Here is a 23,351-nt window from a genome sequence, read left to right as displayed (position 1 = left end):
AAACTATTAAGCTTCGAATTTGTAACCCAAATAGAATGCTCCTACTTTTCTTTGTCGTAGAATTTACGTTAAATTATAACTTACTTGGTCATTGATTGGTTTAGTTAATATAGTAGGTTTGACTGTGAATGGTCTTGATTTTTCTCTAGTAGAAGGAGAAGGTGGTGCACGACTACTAGGAACAGTACTGGTAGATATAGTTTTAGTTACTAAAATCGGTGTTACCGCTGGTGTTTTAATAATATCTTCTAAATTAAAAAATATTAAAACATGTCGTAAATATAATTCATACAGTCATTTAAATGTAATATATTCATAGTTGTAGTACTAACCTTTACAATAAGGTGGCTTATTATCATATTGACCACTTGGTAAACAGACTAATTGTTTAGGTCCTACCAAACGAAATCGTCTAGTCACACAAGAATATTCCACTAAAGTTCCAACGGTACTTTCATTGTTTGACATTTGGTATTCACCGTTTGATATTATTGGGGGATCGTCACATTTTTGAACTTAATAGAAAGGTTAATTGTTGATTAAATTTAAGTTAGAAACATAAATGCAAATATTGCTTATTTTACCTGTACACTTTGGAGGTGGTCCATCCCATCTTTCATCTAAATCACAAATTAATCGATCTCTACCATTCATTTTAAATCCTTCAGCACAACTGTATTGTACTTGGCTTAAATAGTTTATCGTACCATTAATTAACTTATAACTGCCATTGGAAATTTCCGCAGGATAGCCGCATTGAATTCCTAAAAACCATTGCGTTTAACTTAGATAATGTTTTACAAAATTAAATTGTTTTAGCTTACGTTTACAGACTGGTGGAAACTCATTATAAAATCCTGTTCCGAGACATGTGCGAGTCGAAGGACCAATCAACAAATTACCCTCATCGCAAGAATATTCAACCGATGAGCCAACATTAAAGTTTTCGGCGAGCATTGTTGAATTTGGTGGTTGTTCTGGTCTACCACACGCATTAGGTTCTATATATAAAAATTAAAAATTAAATTCAAATCGATACCGGGTTTGCTACAATGAATAAAATAAATATAAATATTAACTAGTAATAACTAACCATTGTACCTGAAAAATATTTGAAACTAAGTTACTTTTTCTACAATATATTGTGTACACTGAAAGTATCAAAGTTAGTATTTAAAGATATTATTACATTTTATAATTTGTTAGAAGAATTCGGAACATTTTAAAAATCTTAAAAATCAACTTGATAAGATTTTCAATTGTCTGTTTAATTATTTCTAACACTATTTGAATTACGAAACATAACCACATGTATATAAAATGTTATAATAAGAGTATCACTCATATTAGAATCTATATTATATTTTAAAATAAAATAATATTATATGGTATATCAGTAAATTATATAGTTTTCATATTTTAATCTAATATTAGATTTTATTAGCTAAATAAATAATACGAACGGTGTTGACAGATAAAATTTAGTGGAGCATTGCAGTTAGTATCTGACCATAACCAGCCTTTAGAACCATCGAATCGTGCGCAGTCGCCGCCATTTAAAGCTGTTGCTTCAGGTCCACTTGCTGGAACACTCCAAAATGATACGGTTAGATCGTCACCGTTCAGCCATTTCCAATTATTTTTATCATGGCTATCTCTTACAGCACCCATCCAGTATTGACTTTGTGAATCGCTCCTGAAAAATTTTGCATTAATTAGTTTATATTTCTATATGAATGAAATAAAATTTAATTTTAGTTATTTGGATTTTAAAATGTACCTGTGTCTTCTCCACAATTCCCAACTAACGAATCCTTGTAATGCAGGGTTGCTTTCGTCAACCAATGTCCCTCCTCTTGATCTACAAAAACCTAGAGCATCTCTTAAGTTCATAGGCTGTCGATTATAAAATATATAACACTTTCCGTTATACGTAGCAGTACTTCCTGGGGGTTGATCCCTGAATTGTGGACATCTTTCAATTGGTAACGCCTAGAAATAATATTAACAATTAACGTAATAATAGCTAAAAACATAAATTACCAGAGGAAAGAAAGGAGAAATTTTTGGCGCCAGGATCCGATATAATATTAAAAATCTTTAAAAATATTTTCATATTTATATCATTTATCCTTAAATATTAAACCACATTTCCTATATACGTATAGTGTCTATATATATAGTATAATCATTTATATTTAAATTTATTTGTTTATTTACTTGTGTCATAATTATAGTATGATTATAAAACATACTTGATCGGTGTAAACGAAAGCTTCACATATTGATAGCTGAGTAGATCCACTAGTTGTCTCCATGTGGACACTAACAAATGCTCCTGGCATAGGCGGATTACACGGAAGAAACAACGGTTTGCCTTCATCAATAAACCCAGTGAATCGGTTGCATATTGGATTCGTGCCTAGATCAGGTCGATTGTTTCCCACTCGCACAATTATCGTGGCTGGTTTGTTCTTTCCTGTGAATAATATCATACAGGTATATAATACAATATTGTAATAAATATAAGACAGACAATTTTTTTTTTTATATGTTTATATTGTTTAGCTTAAACGTTCATGAGCGTATCATTATGACAAGCTGTTTGACTTGAGAAATTTTTAGACTGTGTGAAAAGTTATTTCTCAATAACTAAATATTTTTATTGTTTTATTACATAAAAGAAGCAACAATATAATATGGGTACCTATATGTGTACCTAGTTTAGATGGGCACCACTTTCTTTGACCGGTTTCTTGTGCACGTTTTTCGCACGTGCTAATAGAATATTGAGTGATATCATATATGAACTATGTAGTGATTTAAGTCATTGTTATTAATTTACCAAAAATATCTCCATGAATATAAATAGCTTGAAAGTAATAAACTATATTTTATTATAAATAGAATATCTAACAAATGCCTTCTGAAGTGAAAACATTTTTCATTCTAAAACCAATATATTATTTATCGTTAGTAAAAAAATAAAAATGTATTGACTTTCTCAAGAATCAATTAAATTTTATACTAAAATTCAAAATGTATTAAATATTTGTCAATAGGTAAACACTATTTAAAATTAAGATCGAAATTATTGTAATAAATATAACAAGAAGATTTCTTGGTATATTATTTTAAATTATAATTATTAAAGTAATTTAATTATTTAAATAAACTTTGTTCAAACTTTGAATAACAACTCTTATTTTTCAATTTAACTTTATCATCATGTAACTTATAAGTTTTATTTTTATTTTATATAAATATTGATGTTAGTTAATAAAAAATATAAAATAAACTTTTAAGCTTCACGATACTCATAACTTAATAAGTTAAAGAGTGTTAGATAAAATGACCTATTTAATAACAATTTGTATGATAGTAAAATCTAATTAAAATTTTAATTTATTGTATATATTAAAATATATACAATATTTATTGTAATGTATTGTTTTTAAAGTGACCAAATTTGGTTAATTAATAAAATATTAAAGAGATTTTACTGTTTCATAATACATTAAAAAAAATGTCTTACGTATAATTTAAATACTTAAATTGTATTATTAATATTTGTTTGAATTTTGTTATCTGTACAAACGTTAACATCAGTATAATAAGTAACAAGCATGAATTATGACAAGTAGATATGAAAAAGATAAGTAGTGAAACTTAATTGGAGGCGCCTCCCACTAACGACACTCCTGAAAATTAAAATTAAAAAAAGATCATCTAGTGACTTAGTCAAACGTTTATGAAATACAATAGAATGTGAACCATGTCTACTAATAGAACATTCTTAGTAATGGACTAGTTTCATAGTTAGGAGTTAATATTTATATATATATATATATATATTTACGAGTATATGTTATATTACAGATAGGTACATATATTCGATAGGCAACTAAACAATCACCGTACCACAACACGTTTTAATTAATACGCATATGTACATTTTGTAGGTGTGGTAGGTGAATGATTAGTTGCCTATAATTTATGCCGACTTAGACTTGATGTTTCATATTATTTAGTTATTTGATATAATTATTGAATAACCGTATTTAATTAAAAACGTTCGATTTACTACGATTTTGGTATTAGTTTACAATATCTTATATTATTTTATACAGCACTCGACGGCAAAGCGCTAGCTGAAAATAATTTTCAATAATCAGTTTATATTTAATCTATTATTTAATTATTGGACTTGTGAGTACTCAATTTCAATTGTTATGTTTATGTATTAGGTAATTTATCTTTTGGAATTTTTCCATATTGTATTCATTATCATTTAAATTGTTTTTATTTTCTTTAATGAAATTACATTAACTATTTTTCAGTTAATTAAATTCAATTAATAATGGTTATAATGTAATAATAAGATTTACGTTATTTTAATTTAAACAGATCATTGAAAACAATTTTGCATACAGGCAAACTCGTATAGTTGTTTATTTTATATATGATAGTAATATTATTATATTTTAACAACGTTAATGATGGTAATTACTGTTAATATGTGCAATTATTTTACAATATACTTATAATTAAAATATATTAAATTTATTATTTTATATATTATGTATTATACATATTATGATTAAAATATTATTTGCTTGTTTTTTTTTCAGTATATTTATTATTTAAGCACTTACCACAACAAGCTTTTCCAAAATCTAATCTCACCAACTGAACCATATAAGGTTCTAATAGGTTGACATACCACCATGGGGTACGTTCCGGTTTAGTGAGGGTGCAAGTTTCGGGACTGAAGAATGAGCTGGTGCTACCGTCGATGGCTTTTTGTGGTAGACCACCAGGTTCTGAACTGATTTGCATAGGAGCTTTACCTGCAGCCACATTTAACACTGCAAAAAATATTACATTACACATTATTATATAAATATATATTAACAGATATGTCGTCCACAATGATATATATATATCTATTCCTATAACTGATAGGTATAATTATAAATTGATAAGTTATTCATTTGAATATTATATTTATTTAAAACAAAAGTATTAGGACATACTGGTATTCCATACTGGATCATTTAAAATAAGTATTATTCTATCTTTTGATCATTTTGTATATTATTTATAAATTACGCTACATTCTTTCGTAATATTATTATACACATTTGATAATGGTTATGACATTAATTAATACAATGGTGTTATCCCATTTACGGGTTATAATTCCTCAATTAATGTTTTTATATGGAACTACTCAAGCTCTAAATAGTCATATTACTTTACTTTTTAGTTTACGCGTGAAAACCAAAACGAATTTGCCATGTAAAATCATAAGATCCAATAGCATCACGGTCTCATCGAACGATCGGGTTTGTGGGTCAGAGAGCATGGATCAACATAAACATCGTTGTTTTTACCTCAATTATAATAGTGGTAATCATAAAAAATACATTCAATGAGAAAGAAATAGAGAAAATAAACTGTAACTGTTATTTTAATAAAGTATGTATTTTTAATCGTGGCTGGTATTTTTGTAAGTATATTTTGCTAGCGTTAAAATATTGTAAAAATATATTAGTTATTTATTTCCCAATTAAAACAGGTAGATTGTATGTTAATAAGCTTTAAGTATTTATAAGTATTATCTCTAATAATACTAATATTCATATGTACTACTTGGCGATAAATTGTTTCGTTTTTGGACCGAAAACTCTTTGTGCTCACTATATCGGCAGTTCATATGAATACATCGATTTAAGTTTTCCGGAAGAAGTCGCACATAATATGATTCTCCGAAGAAAATTCAATTAGTTTCGCTTCGGTCGAACAATTATTATGCATGTACTATCAAAATAATACTAAATTAAGTATACACGAATGCTGCATTGAAATGTTGCTTTAAATGTTTTTGTATTATAGTCATAATTCATCGAATCACTAAGCTCGTTATTTTAAACATATATAATGTAATGCATTGTGTCGAAACAATCTAGAAGATAACTGCAGTAAACATCTCGCCATGACTCAAAATTGACTTTGGAAATTGTCTGTACACGTTTTGTCATGTGTGTATGTCTATAATAATCAGTATCGTGCATATATTAATATAATATAATCATATATGCGTTTGCACGGAGTAGTTACAGCCTGGAAACTTTCCTGTATGTAGGTCTTCCGGCCGGATGGAACGCAGCCAGTGAAAGCGGAGGGAGTGGTCATGGTCCGTGTGATTTAACCTCTTCAATGGTTGGCAACAACTCAAATTCTACTATGTTAGTTTTGTCAAATCTTATCATATATTAGTTTATTAGTTTTGTAAAATCTTATCATTTTTCCTGAGATAAATTTCATGACTAGACATCAGTATTAACATCAACCTGGAATTTTTACTATAGTACCATAAAATATCCATCGTATAGATGATACACTTATGTAATAGCCATCTTTTTGCAATGATTTGATATTTAATATGTGATTATAATAATATAACGTTTATAAATCATACGTTGTAACTTTATACAGTTAGTTTTTTTTACGAGAATTACCAATTTCATAATCACCCTCACCCACCAAAAAGATTTATACAAAGTTACGGCATGTTAAATAAAAGGTAGTGTACATATATTGTATATTAGAGGTTATATTATATATTATCAGGTGTGAAAACACTTATCATAAAATTAAAATTATGTTTTAATTTGTTACGGGAGTTGAAATATATTACAATTATTTTTGTATAAATTTTAATATAATACAAATTGTATAAAATTAAAGATTTTGCTTAAAAAAATTTACTAATAACAAGCAAAAAACAGTTCTCACGTATGGTCTTCGTTGTTTTATGTATTATAGCATTATATAAATTATGGCTATAAATAATGATTATGTGGGAAACTTACTGACGAAAAATACGGTGATCGTCAAACATCATTGGTTGAATAGACGAAACGTCAGAAAACCTAGAGCACGTTCCTAGTGAGGTAGAACCGGTTGTATGTGTGTGTGTATATATATATATATATGAATACAATTTTTTTTCTCCACGGTATTCTTATTTACGATCTTCGAATCAAACGAAAATAACCGACGTGCTTTATTCAATCGGCAAAGAAAATCATCATTTTTCTGTAGCGTCTGTGGTTTTTGCAGTTCCAAATGAGTGGACTCGACAACGGACGGGCAAAAAGCGAAAATTACACTACTATTGTTGACTGACCCCTTCTTAAACCCCGATGATTGTTCTTATATAGTATAAGGTCATGCAACTCTTCCTTACCCTTAACAGACTAGAAATAGTTATATTTTCTTTGAGATTATATAACTTTGAAAAAATGTTGATATGAGTTGTGTAACTATCTTTTCAGACTTTCAAAAAGTTAAAAATGATACACAATTGAAATGACCAATTTTTATTTTGTTTTAGTTACGTGTATAATATATGTTAACAGGGGCTACTAAGCGTAACAAAGAAAATGGGCTTGTTACTGTTACTTTCATATAGAAGTTTTTTTGTATTTCAAATGATGTTTGGAATACAGATGACCTGCTGAGAGATAATGTTATGACCCCCCGGTAAAAGTTTCACTTACGCCATCTATTGTTTCACTTAACAAAACGTATAAATAAAAATGTAAATGCAATATCACATTAACTAACAAAAACAAATACATACATAGCATATACAATAAACAGTTCTTATGTTTAAAAAAATTATTTACGGGTAAAACAAAGTATACGAGTTCTAGTATTATCAATAATTTTTAATGTTTTAATTTAGTATTCGTATATATATTCTTCAATTATTTAAATATATTTTTATTATTAATAAAGATCGAAAAAATTATTTTATTCATTGAACATTAAAATTATTTGAAACATTTTTAAAAGTATTCAAGTATATTTAGTCATTAGAATAACTAGGATCATTTTTATAGTATTTTATTATATAATTTATAATTTATAGAACTATACTACTATATGTCTTAAGTCTGATTCATTATGTATATTTATAAATCATGTTACTCACTATTGATTATAATATTCTGATGTAATGATATATAGGCAATATGATTCTTATATATTTACTATGGAATGTGGTTAAAGTATTTTAGAGAGAAAATCATCGAACATTGTATTTTTATAATTTAGGTAGGAGATATATTTTTGTAATATAATGTGGGTAGATTTCCACTAAGTGGAACAACTGGTTTTTTTTAATGTTGTCCAAAAGGGTCCAACCCTCTTACAAAAAAAGGTATAAATCATGCGTACAGTGAAAAACGTATAATTTAACAACGATGTATCATGCACCTGCTCATTTCTTTACTTTCGAAAATAATTATTTGTGAGCAAATAAGATAGTATATAACAAGAATTTGAAGTATGAAGTATAATATCATAATATCAAATACAATTAAAATTTTTTTTTTTGTCTAAAAAAATAAGATTGTAGGAAAATTACTAACAAACAAAAAAAAATAAATAAATTTGTTAGGAAATTTAATAATTGAAATAAAATTAATCATGTAGACATGTACAAAATAAGGGTATAGTCAAATAAGAAAGGTTTAAATTATAATTATTTTATTAAAAATTGATTTATCATTTTCATAAAGTTCGCTTTTCATTTTTATTTGTCTTGATTATATTCTTATACAAATAATAATAATAATTTAGTATAACCATTATTGACCAATACAATGGATTTAATAAACAGTGAACTATAGGAACTATTTAAATTACTCTTTATAAAAGTATTAGCTTATGGTCATATTTAAATATAAAGAGAATAAGTCTTTTATGTTAGGACTATTATTTTATTATGTATAACAACATATGAAATAGTTTATTCTTTATAAACAATGTTCAAATGTTTTGATATGCACTTAGTTTGACGTGAAAGTAAATTTAATAAAAAGAAATCGAGCATTATTATGTTTTAAAATTAAATTTTTTATTTCTAATAAGTCTTCAAAATAAATTAAACAATGTTATAAGTTAAATAAAAAACAGGAATATAACCCCTGATTGTAAGAACTGTAGTACTGTAGTACTGTCAGTATATTGTACATGTTATGATATATAAATATAAAATCAAAATTAGAATTAATAAGATAACCTATTGGTAAAATATATAACATTTATTAAGTTATTCAGTATTATTTAATCTTCACTATAGTATATTTTATTGTAGAGCGAGTAAAAACAAAAAATGTTAAAAATACAGAAGAAAGTTATTTATGAGAATATAACATACCCTTGGCCTTATTTTTTATAAAATATTTTATACGGATATTACCGTACTTCTTAAGATGGAATGGTCACGATATAGCAGGTAACAATAGATTAAGAATTTTATCTCAAGGTCCTGCTGTGCATCATCCGACACTTTCAAGTTCACAGGCCAACATCAAAACAATATAAAAAGATAGTGATCACAGATCAATATTTAAATTTTTATTTTGAAATAACTTTTACTTTTGAATCGATTCATCAAATTAATGATAGTAAATAGTAATACAGTACCTATAATAAGAATATATTTTCGTAACATCAAAATTAAAATTAATATATATTTAATTAAATGTACCTAATATATAAGATAGTAGAAATTTTAAATTCAATGTTTCATAATTCATAAGCCTGAGAAATGTATTTGAATAGCATTTAATAAAATCAAGTATTTAAATTGAGACAATTATTCCGGTTTGAAGTAATATTTTTGTAGATACAGAAATTTGGCCAAAAAGTAAACTATGGATAATAATTTTACAATAACTAATTGTTAATTAACTGAAATATTCACTTAGCATCATGTAAATTTGAGGTTTTTTTAAGTTAGTAATTATTGTATCTATTTTTAATCAAATATCACCACTAAGAACATTCACCGAATATGAACAATTAATTTAGTAGGTTTTTGCCATTCGAAAAGTTAATTGAACAAATATTTAAAATATTTAAAATTGAAAATAAATAAAATATTTAGAACAATATAAATATATACATACTAGATCTAAAAGTAAGATATTTTAAAATACTTAAAATGGTTATATATATTGTAATGGTAATACGGTATTTTAATCCGTTTATAAAGATTTTGCCACACCTTTGAATATTACAAAAATTAGTATATATTTATTAAATTTAATGTTATTGAAAAATTTAATTTTTAAATATTTTTAGTAGTTATGAAAAATAAATTAATTTAACTTTTAAAATATACTTTAACAGAGTAATAATATACGTATAATCAGAGGTGGAACTAGGAATTTTTATGCCCAGGGAAAATGTTAAAATGACGTCCTATCATAGACCAATAATCAAGTACTCTTCTCAAGAATTTTTTTTCAGTAATTAATATACAATACAGTATTTAACAAAGTTAAAAATATCAAATTAGTTGTTAATAATTACAAAAATCACACCCTATAAAATTTTACGCCCGGGGACGAATCCTTATCTTCCGCCCACTAGTTCCGTCACTGCGTATAATACATGTATATACAAATAATTTTACTGTTAAGAATTAAAATCAATGTTTTAGTAAGTTTTTATATTTTCATTTATATATTTCCCTTCAAATATTTTAGCGAAAGAAACATTAATGATACTATAAAAGAAAAATCCTTTTTTCATCAAACCATTTAAACTTTCGGACATTAAATTAATACACGCACTCGTTAAAATCATTAATACTAACAATATTAGCTACACACATGTTGTGTATGTGTTATAAAAAGAAAGAGAGAACTACTACACATTTTCAATAGTTCTAGTGAAATGTCTTCGCATCTATAACTTGCCGCGATGCAAGGCGCTATATAGATGCGGAATGTTTGACCTAGATGCTGTGGTGGAACCGGTTGCAAACCAATGAGAGCCGACCGTGGCCTTCACCTATCTGGAGGCCATGAAACAACGTACGCGGCAAAATGTGATACCAACGCATCGCCCCTAATATGAATGTAAAAGATGTACGTATACAATTATTAATAATATTTTTGAATTTTAAGTACCATTGAATGTAATACATTTATATCCAAGTGAAATATATGAAAATAAATATTCTAAGAATATTACAAATGTTCAAGGTTTTAAAATAATGTGTAAAAATGTATCATAGCACAATGGTATTATTATAAATTCAGATTTATAGTTAATAATTAATTACACATTATATATTACAATGTAAAATATTGTGTTCAATGTTGCATTAAATCTGAGAAAATAATTAAGATATTTATACATTCGAGTACAATAAGTAACAGTTTCTTAATTGTCTTAAGTTTATGTTTTAACTTTATATTAAAAATATCATATGTAAAGAAAAAAACAAAATATGATATTAAAATAGACAAATTTAATGTTAAATATATTAAAAACAAAGGGAAAGAGAAAGAGAGAAATGGTTGGATTTTAAATTATTGTTAAATAATGTAATATACGTAAACAGATTTTATTGAGACAAACTAATATGGATTCATTTTCAGTTGATGACTAAGTAAATTAAGTACATTAGATATAAAAAATGTGACTAATGTAAGAGCCATTATGTCAATAATCCATTGACAAACTGTGCATTAACATTCTAAGAATAAAATACGTGTTCCTCAGACACCTCTTTTTATCGTCAGTTTTTTTCTTAACGCAATAATTGGAAATTGAACGATCACGTTCTTATAAATTAAGTTAGCACGTCTGTTTTTTAGAATAAGAAAAAAGAAAAATGTATATTCTTATGTAAGTGTGGTCATCATTCAAAATACTTTACTTTGACCAATTATGAATGCATATCTATTTTAAATTTTACTATGCTAATTAGTACTACATGGTAAGAATATAATTTGTTTTCAACAAACTGTAAGAAATAATTTTCCAGTATATTATAGGGAACCAGTTTGGAATAAGTAAACTACTTTCCCTCCTCTAAGTTCAAAAGAGTGATAGAAAAACCATAACAAGAGCACTTCAAAACAAGTTTTTTCATAATGATGTTTCTTTCTATTTACAATAATATTAACATGCAGATAAATGGTCAGTTTTAGACTTAGTAATTCTAAAAAAAACAATGTATGTTTAATACATCAAATAAAGTTGAAAAAACACATGTATCACTTAAATAATTATAATAGGTTAATTCATAACGTCGAACAAACTTTTAAATATATGTTAAGAAATAAGAGTATGATTTTTGTAATTAGTTATTTTTCATCTGTATTTAAATTCATGCTTTTTCAATGTATAAGACTGCATCAGGAATGTTGTTAAAATATCAATAAAAATGTTATACTTACTATATGTATTTTAGTAAAATAATAATTATGATTGCTATTATTGATAAGTTAAAACATTATAATGGTGTAACGTTATTATTAGAATGATAAAGTTTTTTCTTTCACAAGTTCAATAAATTACAAATTATCCATTTTTTAAGTAATTAATGTTAATATATATATATATATATATTTAACAAATAATCAATTTTTATTTTGCAGTACCATATATTATTCAGTGAATCTTATGCCTTGTATCAAAATCTATGTTGTGCGAAAAAAACGTGACTGGAATTTACTACGGACTGCGGTCAATACAACTTTCATTTTAAAGAAAAATCACACGAAAAATGAAAACGTAATGTCATAGATCGTGTACAAATACACTTCTATATACCAACACGATTGGCTGTGTCGTGATTTTAATGTACCATTTTTTTATCATTTTCAACTAATCTTTCAGTTTTAAAAGTGAAGACATATGATTGTCTACTAAATAACTTCATGAAAGTAGCTATTAAGGTATAATTATTTCATTTTTATAAAGTATAGTTATTAAAGTAGAAAAATAATAAAATAAATTGTTAAGTTATATTATTTTAGTTTTTTATCTAATGGCTAATATTTCATACTTAAAACGATTTTTGCTGTGACTTGATTAATGTAACTTAAGTGTTAGCAAACATAACATTAGACTAAAACTTTTTAATAGAAAGCGAATTAATGAAAATTCAACCAACGAGAACAGTTTTTGTTTTAAAATTCAGTTTTCATTAATTGGGAACACTAATCAGGAATTACGAATCAAACCGTACAGCAGTTACAATGGACATGAAGCATACATTAATGCCAAATGAATACATAAAATAATGAATTAGGTTGTTGGTATGGCAACTGACAAAGACCCTCAACAATTATTCTTTATCTGGCCTTTATATATTTTTTGTTTTTATATGCCGTAATCAATTATTCTCATATATATTCTATCATTCTAAAAACGTAATATGAAATTATTCTATATTTATTTACGAAAACGAATTCTTACACGTAGAGTCTATCACGATTATAATTAATATAAATTCAACGTGGCTTCTTAACTTGTTTTTAATTTAAGATTTACTGGGAATACATATTAGAGACAATATACGTGGACAGGACCTAAATTTTCGCCCACAAATGGAGGATCACGTATTGTCTGTGTAATATTGCCTAGTCTTCGAAACACCGTTATTTTGACATAGAATGACCTAATGTAAATAGTTACGTACTTTAATCTTTAACTATAGTTTCATTCTTATGTAATGCATTAGTAAGTCTTATTTTGTACTTAATATACAAGTTACCACTATTCTCATTAAAAAGCGGTTTAACATAAAAGAAATTGTTACACAACTTATTATTTTACATTTCAAATTTTTTTAATTTATTTTTATCTTTGATATTTCAAAGTTAGGTAAAAATAATTGTAAAATTGTTGAACTGTAAAAATATTTAGAATATATTTTCATCTTTTCTTAGCTTTTACAACATAAATGTATGTAGTGTAATCAAAAACAAAATTAAGACTTTTTAAAAATTTCTAATTTTCTAAACAAATGTAATAATTAAAATAAAATAATTTTATTTCCAAAATTATTCATATTGTTTTTAATTTTGTAAATTATTATTGAAATCTGAATTATAATGAAGAAATTACCAATCAAATTTTAAATACTGAATAGAAACAATATATAGCTTGTTCGAAAGAATAGAAAAATCTACAAAGGAACATCGAAATTTTTTTGTAATTATTTGAAATTATACTCATAATAAATATATATACTTTACTATATATTGATAAAAAATACTTAAAAAAATAAAATATTTACCAACACTTTGTTCTTAATTATAATAAACAATAATGAAACATTTTTTGGTATAGTTTCTTAGTGCTATACGTATATTTAATGTAATATGTTTAAATTCATCACATGTGCATATGTAATATTGGTTAAATATTTTTATTCTACACAATAGCAAATTGAGGTTATGAGACCACGCTTATCCGACATAGGTAAATGCATTATCCATGTACTATTTAAATGGTCAATTATAGTGCGAATCTTACGGATTTATAACGCTCAGGTGACTCTTCTAAAAAACCAACATTATTTGAATGCTCATATATCTTGGAAATGTTCATCATACATATATAAGTATTAAATACTTATATTTTATTTTCCTGTAACTCAATTATATTTAATAATACACCTTCATAATTTACCGTAACAAATTTACAGAATAAATAAAAACCAATTATTATAATATGAACGCGATACCATAAGATTCTATTTTACTGAACTGTATATCTGTATATCATACTCTAAATACCTAGGCGAAAATAATTATATTTAAATAAATTGCATTTCAAAATAAATAATAACAGACAGAATTATAAATTATATCTATAAATCAATCATTGTTTATTTATTTTAACTTATTTATTGTTGTACACGTCACGTACTCGTATATCTACATGTGTTGTTTAGAATTTAGAGGTATAAAATAGATACATTTCGACAGTAACTTCATGTACATTTGGTTTTAGAGTCCAATATATATAGTTTACAACTGACTTATTGAGTTATAGCGTTTGCCTATAGGTATTACTTTGTTCATGGTAATTAAAAAAAAAATTAAAAAAAATTACGAGCATATAAGCCAAGTTCTTTATAAAATTAACCACCTAGATATTTCGTTTGAATCTACGACTGGTTTTGTGCATGTGTTTATCTTCAAAAGTAATTATACAAAGTTGATTATCAGTATTTATTTCATATCCTATACTTCAAATGTATGTTTCACATTTTCGTTTTTATTGCTTAATGTATTTAACCAAAAATGCAACGTAAATTTTATTTATATATATTAAATCCATTATACTTATGAGTAGGCGTAAGTATAGCAATAATTTGTAAATAAAGGTAGACCTTTTTAAACAAAAGATATCGAACATTTCATTTGCATTTGCAGTTATAAATAAAATAATAATTAACACTATACAACCTTATCAACTTTTTTCATTGGTATGTGATTTTTATACGTTTCCTATATAAGGATAGTTGGAATTTATAGTTAATGAAAAACAAACGGCTATTGAATTTTGAGCGATTGCAATAGTTGATACCTAGTTTATGATTTGGCAAACTCATCGATTGCTCATGCCGATTGACAATTATCATGCCATGATGGGTGCCGATTGTCAGATCTAAACGTGCGGCGGAATGAAACGAGACGCAGACGAGAAGGTGTAGTTTACCGTTGTAATAGCGGTATTATGGCTGTTATAATATGAGAAGACGTAAAAGTGTGTCCAAAAAATTGGGCCACGTATTAGCGTGTACACAACACGTAAAGTACTACAGTATAATAACCTGTGTTTAAATTCAGTACAGGTGACAAAACTATTTCCATGAGACATAATAAAATAAGTGTTGTGCTTTATCGAGAATATTATAACATTTTATATGTGTCATCAATAATATATTAACGCACGCTTTTATTGATGTGCTCATTTTCGATTCCAAGATGAACATTTTGAGCAACAGTTCCTGGATACAAATTGTTTAATGTTTTCTTTATCCGTACGATTATCATTTGATTATTTTTAATTCGTTGTTCAACGTGGCAGCTTTAATAAATTCATAGGCCCAAAAAACAGGTTTTCATACATTTAATGCACACTATATACAAACATATATATACAGATATGTGTGTATTGGTTTGGTATGTGCCAGAAATCGCGATGAAATACCTATTGCCATAATAGTGTTCGCTGCTTAAATCGATGGGTCACATATTTCTGAATACGCCATCCACTTTAGAAGTTATAATAGGGTCATAGCTTTCCACTTCTTGGAGTAAATGTAAATAAGAAATGAATAGGTATTGTAAATAAAAGTTACGAAAATTAAAGTATTTATATAAACATTTGTCATGGGTCATGTTAAAATTATTTTCCCTACTTATCATAATGGTATATCGATGTAACAATTATAACAATTATTATATTGTAATAAAATTATATAGATAATTGCAAAATCTTATTTATACAAGTTAATAGATTTTGTTTCATTAATATATTGTATTATTTTAACTGAAGTATTATAGACATTGTTTTTTATGCATATAAATGTATAGAATATACATTTTAAAAAACTTAGTTATTTTTATGTGCATCAGGAAACGTTCTCTTATTAATTATAAAATGTTAATCCTAGTTATATTTCAGTTTTAATGATACATTTTAAGTTATATAGTATGCGTCATATAACTTCTAGAAAAATTTAGCATAAATATAATACTAATATAATACAATAATTTAACATACTAATACTTATATCTGTAATAGTTTTCAATTATAAACAATGTTGTAACATTTTTACGGTTTTGTAATTTGTTAAATTAATACTGATGTTACGTGTGATCTAGCAAATTTACGTAATCTACTAAAAAGAAAAATATATGAGTAACAATTATAATACCCACAATTTTTAAATCGTTAATATTTCCTGAATTGACAATCAGATAAAGCATTTTAGCATTTGTTTTTTATGACTTAATTATTAATATTAACATTCTACTATTCAAAACGTTTAATTTCTGGCCATATTATAATAATATGTTTTCATTATTACATATTATAGTAAATTATTGTTATTTTGCTATCTTGGATTTTTCATTATTTTGAATTACATTGAAAGTTCCTAGACACTACTATTACATTCAATAGCGTTTTCCTCTCGATGATTCCATATGAAATGAATTGTTTTTCCATATATCGAGTATAAAAATATTATATATTATTTTTAATTACGGTAAGAATATAAAAATATGTATATAAAAAAAAAAGTGTATTGAATATAATGATAGTAATTGTGTGTGTTTGTAGTCGTTCATACAATTTAGTAAACGTAAAATATGCAAAAATTAAATGTCCTTCCAATTTCGGACAAAGTTGGTTTATACAGTTAGTTTAGGAAGGTGACCGTAAAAAATGAGAAATTACCAATGTGTTCGATATCCCACTAAGTACAATATTGTTAATTATTAAACAGAAAAATAAAATGTTTAAGTTAGATTGTGAAAATATGAAAAAATGAGGATGACTCCTCATGAACATCGATAAATGTTTGTTAAAATAAAAGACTCAGTGTCAAGTTAGAAACATACCATAAAATATAATGGTTTTACTTAAAAAAACAAAAGAATATATATAACAAACATGACACACTAATTTTAAAGCTAGTAGTTAGTTTGCTTAAAAATTAGAAGAAAAGACATGATGTAAATTTGTGTAGAAAAGTTTGTGGAAAAAGTACTTTAGTAAATACAAATTTTCAAATAATCAATCAATCAAATTGTATTAAAAATCCACTTGATATTTTAGTATGATTTTCTCTTTATGATATTTTTAATTTTTATGAAATGGATTTATTTTTCAAATGCATACAAGATAAAAATTTAATGTCAAAAAGTAAAGAAATATTCGGATGGAAAATATAGTAAAGAGCGCATTATGGTTAGAAGTAGCAAATAAGTCTTGAATTGAAAATTAAAATGATTTTATACATATATAAATAAACAATGTTTAAAAATTAAAATGTAATGCCGATTATCATAATTTAGACGATAGAAATTTTTCACATTCTGTAAAAATGGATAACAATATATATGTGCATGGAACATGGATAGATCACGAAATTTTATTAGAAACCATTGAAAATCCTAACGAAAATGAAGATAAACCTCAAAACGAAGAAGAAATTACTGTATTTACAATTTAACAAACTACACACCCTTTACAAATATTTAGACGTTTTTTTTCTTCATAGTTCATTTAAAAGCAGAAGTAATAAAAATAAACTTTAATGACATTTTTTTTTTTTATATAATATTGTACTGATCAAATGTTATAGTAAATAGTTGTATTTTATGTATTAAATAATTAAGTATAACTATTTTATTATTAAATTTTAATAAACTTCAATAACACGACATTTTTTCTTTTCCCCTTAGATTTGACATAACGAGATTTACTTTATTAGTTAATATATATTTTTTTTAAGAAAAAGTGTGTTATTATTTTAGTTGTAACATTAAGGATGGCATATAGTAGGTAAAGATTAAAAATAATAAAATTATTTTTAAAAAATCACGTAAAATATTATTTTAACATTAAAATAATTTACTAAATTTAAATATTTTCAAAACTTAATTTCTAAAATTTATTTGTCAATTCTTATGAATTAATTTGAATTTGAAATCTTATAATAGTTTTAATAAGATCTAGAGATTCCAAAAAGATAACTACTAATATAAAAAATAAATTAACATTTATGTAATACATGCGTAAACGTGTACTGGTATTTACGGAATTTGTTTTGAGAAATTCAAACATTTATTTTCATTTAGAAATGTAGTTTTCAAAGTTATTTACTTTTATTTAAAATAAAATATGAATTTTAAGTACAAACATAAAAGACATACCTATTTGTCAAACATTGACTTTATTTATAATTCAGCAGTAGTTAGACATTTCAGAATGATTTATTTTCTGTTCATTTTAAGTACATATTATAAGTCAATATAAATATAGTGAAATTTTTATGGGATTTTGCATGTTATAATTAATAGTACTTGTATCTACTTTACGAGATTATTTAATATTAAAGGATTTAGTAATTTTGTTTTTTTTTAATCGGTATTTTGTTGTTATCGTGGATTACATATACCAATTCTATACGCCTCTAAAATATTTTGAAGCATCAGCGGTATGCTATTGTTAAAAATAAATTCCATATTTTTTACCCATGAAAATATACTTTTTCACGGGGCATTAAATTTGCGAGCATAATTTAACACTTTGTATGAATCTAACCGACGACAATCATGATAGTATTTTTTATGATCTTGACCAACGGTACCTATTACTATTTTACTAAAAAATAAAATCTTTTTTTTTTTTGTCAACATTAACTTTGAGTCTACAGAAATACAATCTCATAATTTGTATTATTAGATTTTTCTGTATTTACGAATACACATTATATTTATGATATATTCTACATTAAGCTGTTATAGTTATTTCCATTTTTAATAAAATACACTGTTACCAATATTAAGATTTTTACCAACTATTTAAAGATCATTTTTGGAGGTATCTTATAAAATTAAATGAAATAAAATAGTCTTATTGTTTTGTTAATACTTATAAACGTGAGAGAAACTTCAAAAAAATTACAAAAGAACTATATTATATCCATTAAAAATACATAATGAAAAAGCATTATTTGTAGAAAAAATAACTCTTAAATATCAATTGTTAGACATAACATTATGGAAATTTAAAAATAATATGGAAAGTATCTAATCGTTAAATAAAATAAGCTCTATGACTTTCTAACAGCAAATGCATAGCTTAAAAATATAACGTTGTTTACATTTTTTTGATAGCCAGATCTCATATTTTGATTTATTTTAAATTAATTAAAATTTCATTTTAACGAATAGTAGTTACATAATAATGAAATATAATTCTAGAAGTAAGTTTTATGTATTATAAGCTCCAGCTTAAAAATGTTAAAATGAAGAAAAATATGAATGAAACTTACCGCAAAATGGTATTCCTTCTGGTAGCCATTCACCGGTGGGTTCACAAACTCTTCTCGCTGGACCTAAAAGTTCAAATCCTCTTTCGCAATTATATGTTGCGATTGTACCAGCCAATAAGGTCTCATTGGAAAATGTTACAGTTGAATGTGCTGGTGCACCAGGAAACTTGCATCGACTTTCAGAAGATGCCTTACATCCTATCAACCCTGTAACATAAAATTAAAATTTAATATTAATACTTCATAAGTAATTTGTTATAAAATAAATCCACACTATTTTATAAAAAATATTTTATATAATTATCTATAAGTTTTTCTAAAGCAAAATGTAGTAAATTATTACTATGTAGTAAATATATTATATCATTTGCTGTTAAGTGGGTGCCTATATTTTACTTGGTATATTCACATTTTCAATACGATAGTTCTAATTACATAAATAAATACAAAACACTTATTAATATAGAATATTATACACGATACATTAATATATAATTAATAATTTATATCTGGTATCTATGCACTTATTATTTTTATTTATATTATATAGAAATAATAAATGTATTATAATATCTTAAATTTATGATTTGATTTAGTCATTTAGTTGCTTTTAAATTGTGTAATTTTGTTTATTATAGTAATATAGTATACAATACACAAGGAATAATTAAATTGTTTTTTTTTTTTTTACTACGAGGTTATTATATTTTAAATTACACAAACGATTTTAAGTTGTTTTGATGTTCAGATTTACATTCAAAATTTGATTATAAAATTTAAAAATTTAATAATTACATCAAAACATTAAAATAATATTTTAAGCAGCGACAAACAAATAGTTATTAATTCATTTATAAAAAATATTGAAATATACAAAATGGAAAGATCAACTTAATGCTAACCGTGAAACGTTACGACAAAAATCCTTTTTGCTTTAAAAGAATCTTCTGCTCATTTTAGTTTAAAACATGCGAAATTGCAATTAAGTAACATAAAATATACTGTGTTATATGGAACAAATACGGAGGACTTACGGAAGAAAAGCGATCTGGGCTAATCATAAGCGAAACAAACTACCGTATCAAATGACCGAGTGGCTCTTGGTTATGTCGTAATCATCTTCCAATTTTCGAAATTATCGTGCTGACATTTCTTTGAATGTCCTAGACTAACCTGAATTTGAATTTTTAATGGATAGTGATGATCATTGTCATTTTGAACATATATGTATATATAAACTTTATTTCGTCAAATATTTTTCTATTGGTCTTTTTTAATTTGAACCATTATCTCATTATTTTTCAATCATAAATATGTACACATTAATCATCCAACACCTACTAATTATTAAAATACAAACTATACCTGAATGTATATATTAATGATTTATTTATTTATAATCTATCTCTAATAGATTTTATAGTGAATTCTGATAATTCAAAAATTCTTTTTGTATTACTAAATACTAGATCAATTGGTACTTGAATAGATACCTACAGCATTTTAAATTAACTTGTTTTGCTGCTCGTAATATAAATACAAGCAGTACATTTTCGTAAATTATTATTATATCATAATAGCTAATTTATTTATTTATTATTATTTTTATTACTATTAATCCCCATAATATAATTAAAAGCATTATTCAAAATATAATTTTTTAGTAAACTGACTAATTTAATTGGACACAGAATATTGTGATGTTAAAAGTTTTTGAATTTTTTTTTGAAAAAAAAAAAAAGGAATGTGAAAGTATAAATCAATTATATTTTCTTTTTGTTGTACCTAACAAATAATAGGTATAGTAGGTAGGTACAATATAAATAAATAGGATGTTCGGTAATTTTGTATTTGTTATTATTATTATTTTTTATTGTTGACAGGCTTGTATGGTTTAAAAGACGATGAAATAATATTAGTAGGTACTTTGTTCAATAAAAATAAATTTTTCCTTCAGCAGTGGTGGCCTAACTTTTTTTACCTCGGGCCATAAAAACCAACTTTTTTTACCGCGAGCCATAAAAAAATGTATTTTTAAATTTTTTTTTACGTAAATGTAAAATATTACAGTTACGTAAATAAGTGTTGCAATATAGAATACTTTCGTGGGCCAGATATTCAATGATAGCCGGCCGAAGTTGATCCGCGGACCGTAGTTTGGCCACCACTGCCCTACAGCATTAAAAGACACCCCATTTTTTTCGGGTCTTTAACTATTACATTTTTAGAAGAAATAGATATACTTAATTTCTAAAATGTATAATATTATAAATATAAACTATTCATAGTGCAATATAGTTAGAAATGCATTGCAAGAATATCATATTCACTAAAATAATAATTATATATAGTATAAATTATTTAATAATTACTTATATTTTTTAATGATTTAAAATTATATCAAATAAAATTAATTGGATAAGATTATATCAATTACAAAAATATACTAAAGTATAATATCATAACATTTTAATAATCAAGTAAATTAATTTTAAAATGAACAAATCGATACAATTCTTCAGTTATGAGAAAAAAATGTATGAGACATAACTGAGTAGTCAATATAGGGACTATTAATTTTTATTTCAAAAAATAAAACTATAATAAAAGAAATAAGTGGTTATGAGTAAAATCTATGAAGGTAGAATCGTTTTATTGGTAAGTTGTGGTGACTAGAATTATGGAACATTTTATTAGAGCGTGTAAAACAAGAAATAGTTTTGAAATTTATTAAGGATAGTAAGATGAGAGAATCGATGTATTTAGTTAGAAAGAAGAACTTTAAAATTAGCATACATCTACTCACAGCGAGGATATGTAGTACAGGTGCTTCGACAACAGGAGAGTAATCATGAGGTTCATGTGGGATACCTTAAGAGAAACTAACAAATCTCAAAATCTCCAACAAAAGGCTTCAATTTTGAATAAGTTTTATTATTCACGTTAAAATTAAATAAACTGATAAAGTAAAAAATAAATCCAATAGATCATCATTATAGTATTATAGTAATCGGGATCACAAAATATTTTATATAATTTATTAGGTAATAGATTTTATTCTTATAACATTTATAACTTATATAAGAATTCACATAAGTTTCATAAAATACTTATATTAATTAAAAAATATATATATATATGCGGTGGTGGCGCGATGTGGATTTCATTGAAACAACTGCTTCATGAATGAAATGGGGTGGGTAGGCAATGTTGTACGACAGAAAAGTTTAATACATAGTTTGCACGTTTGACATTAAATACTTTTATGTTTTATTTTGTTTAAACTTCTTTATTTTGATAAAATTTAATAATTTCAATGGGGTGGGGGGTATTCGATAGACGTAACTGCTTCATTGGAAAATAAACTTCGCGCCGCCACTGTATATATGGTTTGGTCTTGTTCGTTATGTAGAAGCTTATATTTCATGCTATTTTAAATTTCAAT

General features: G+C 25.2%; 1 protein-coding gene across 1 annotated transcript in view; it reads right to left on the bottom strand.

Moving 5' to 3' along the window:
• Positions 1–23,351, bottom strand: part of LOC112689526 (sushi, von Willebrand factor type A, EGF and pentraxin domain-containing protein 1) — a 30,165-nt gene that overhangs the window by 3,989 nt on the left and 2,825 nt on the right. Inside the window, exons 2-10 of the mRNA XM_025563284.1 lie at positions 19,907–20,113; positions 4,656–4,868; positions 2,256–2,479; positions 1,781–1,992; positions 1,464–1,696; positions 825–1,001; positions 585–764; positions 333–515; positions 85–248 (exon numbers count right to left, since the gene is read on the bottom strand). Of these exons, the coding sequence (XP_025419069.1) occupies positions 85–248; positions 333–515; positions 585–764; positions 825–1,001; positions 1,464–1,696; positions 1,781–1,992; positions 2,256–2,479; positions 4,656–4,868; positions 19,907–20,113 (1,793 nt within the window). The remainder of the gene's footprint in view (positions 1–84; positions 249–332; positions 516–584; positions 765–824; positions 1,002–1,463; positions 1,697–1,780; positions 1,993–2,255; positions 2,480–4,655; positions 4,869–19,906; positions 20,114–23,351) is intronic.

This window comes from Sipha flava, unplaced genomic scaffold, assembly GCF_003268045.1.
Source record: "Sipha flava isolate LNK unplaced genomic scaffold, YSA_version1 44_pilon_pilon, whole genome shotgun sequence".
Classification (NCBI taxonomy): Eukaryota; Metazoa; Arthropoda; class Insecta; order Hemiptera; family Aphididae; genus Sipha; species Sipha flava.
Note: the sequence above shows the minus strand (reverse complement) of the source record. Positions and strands in the feature narration are given on the sequence as shown.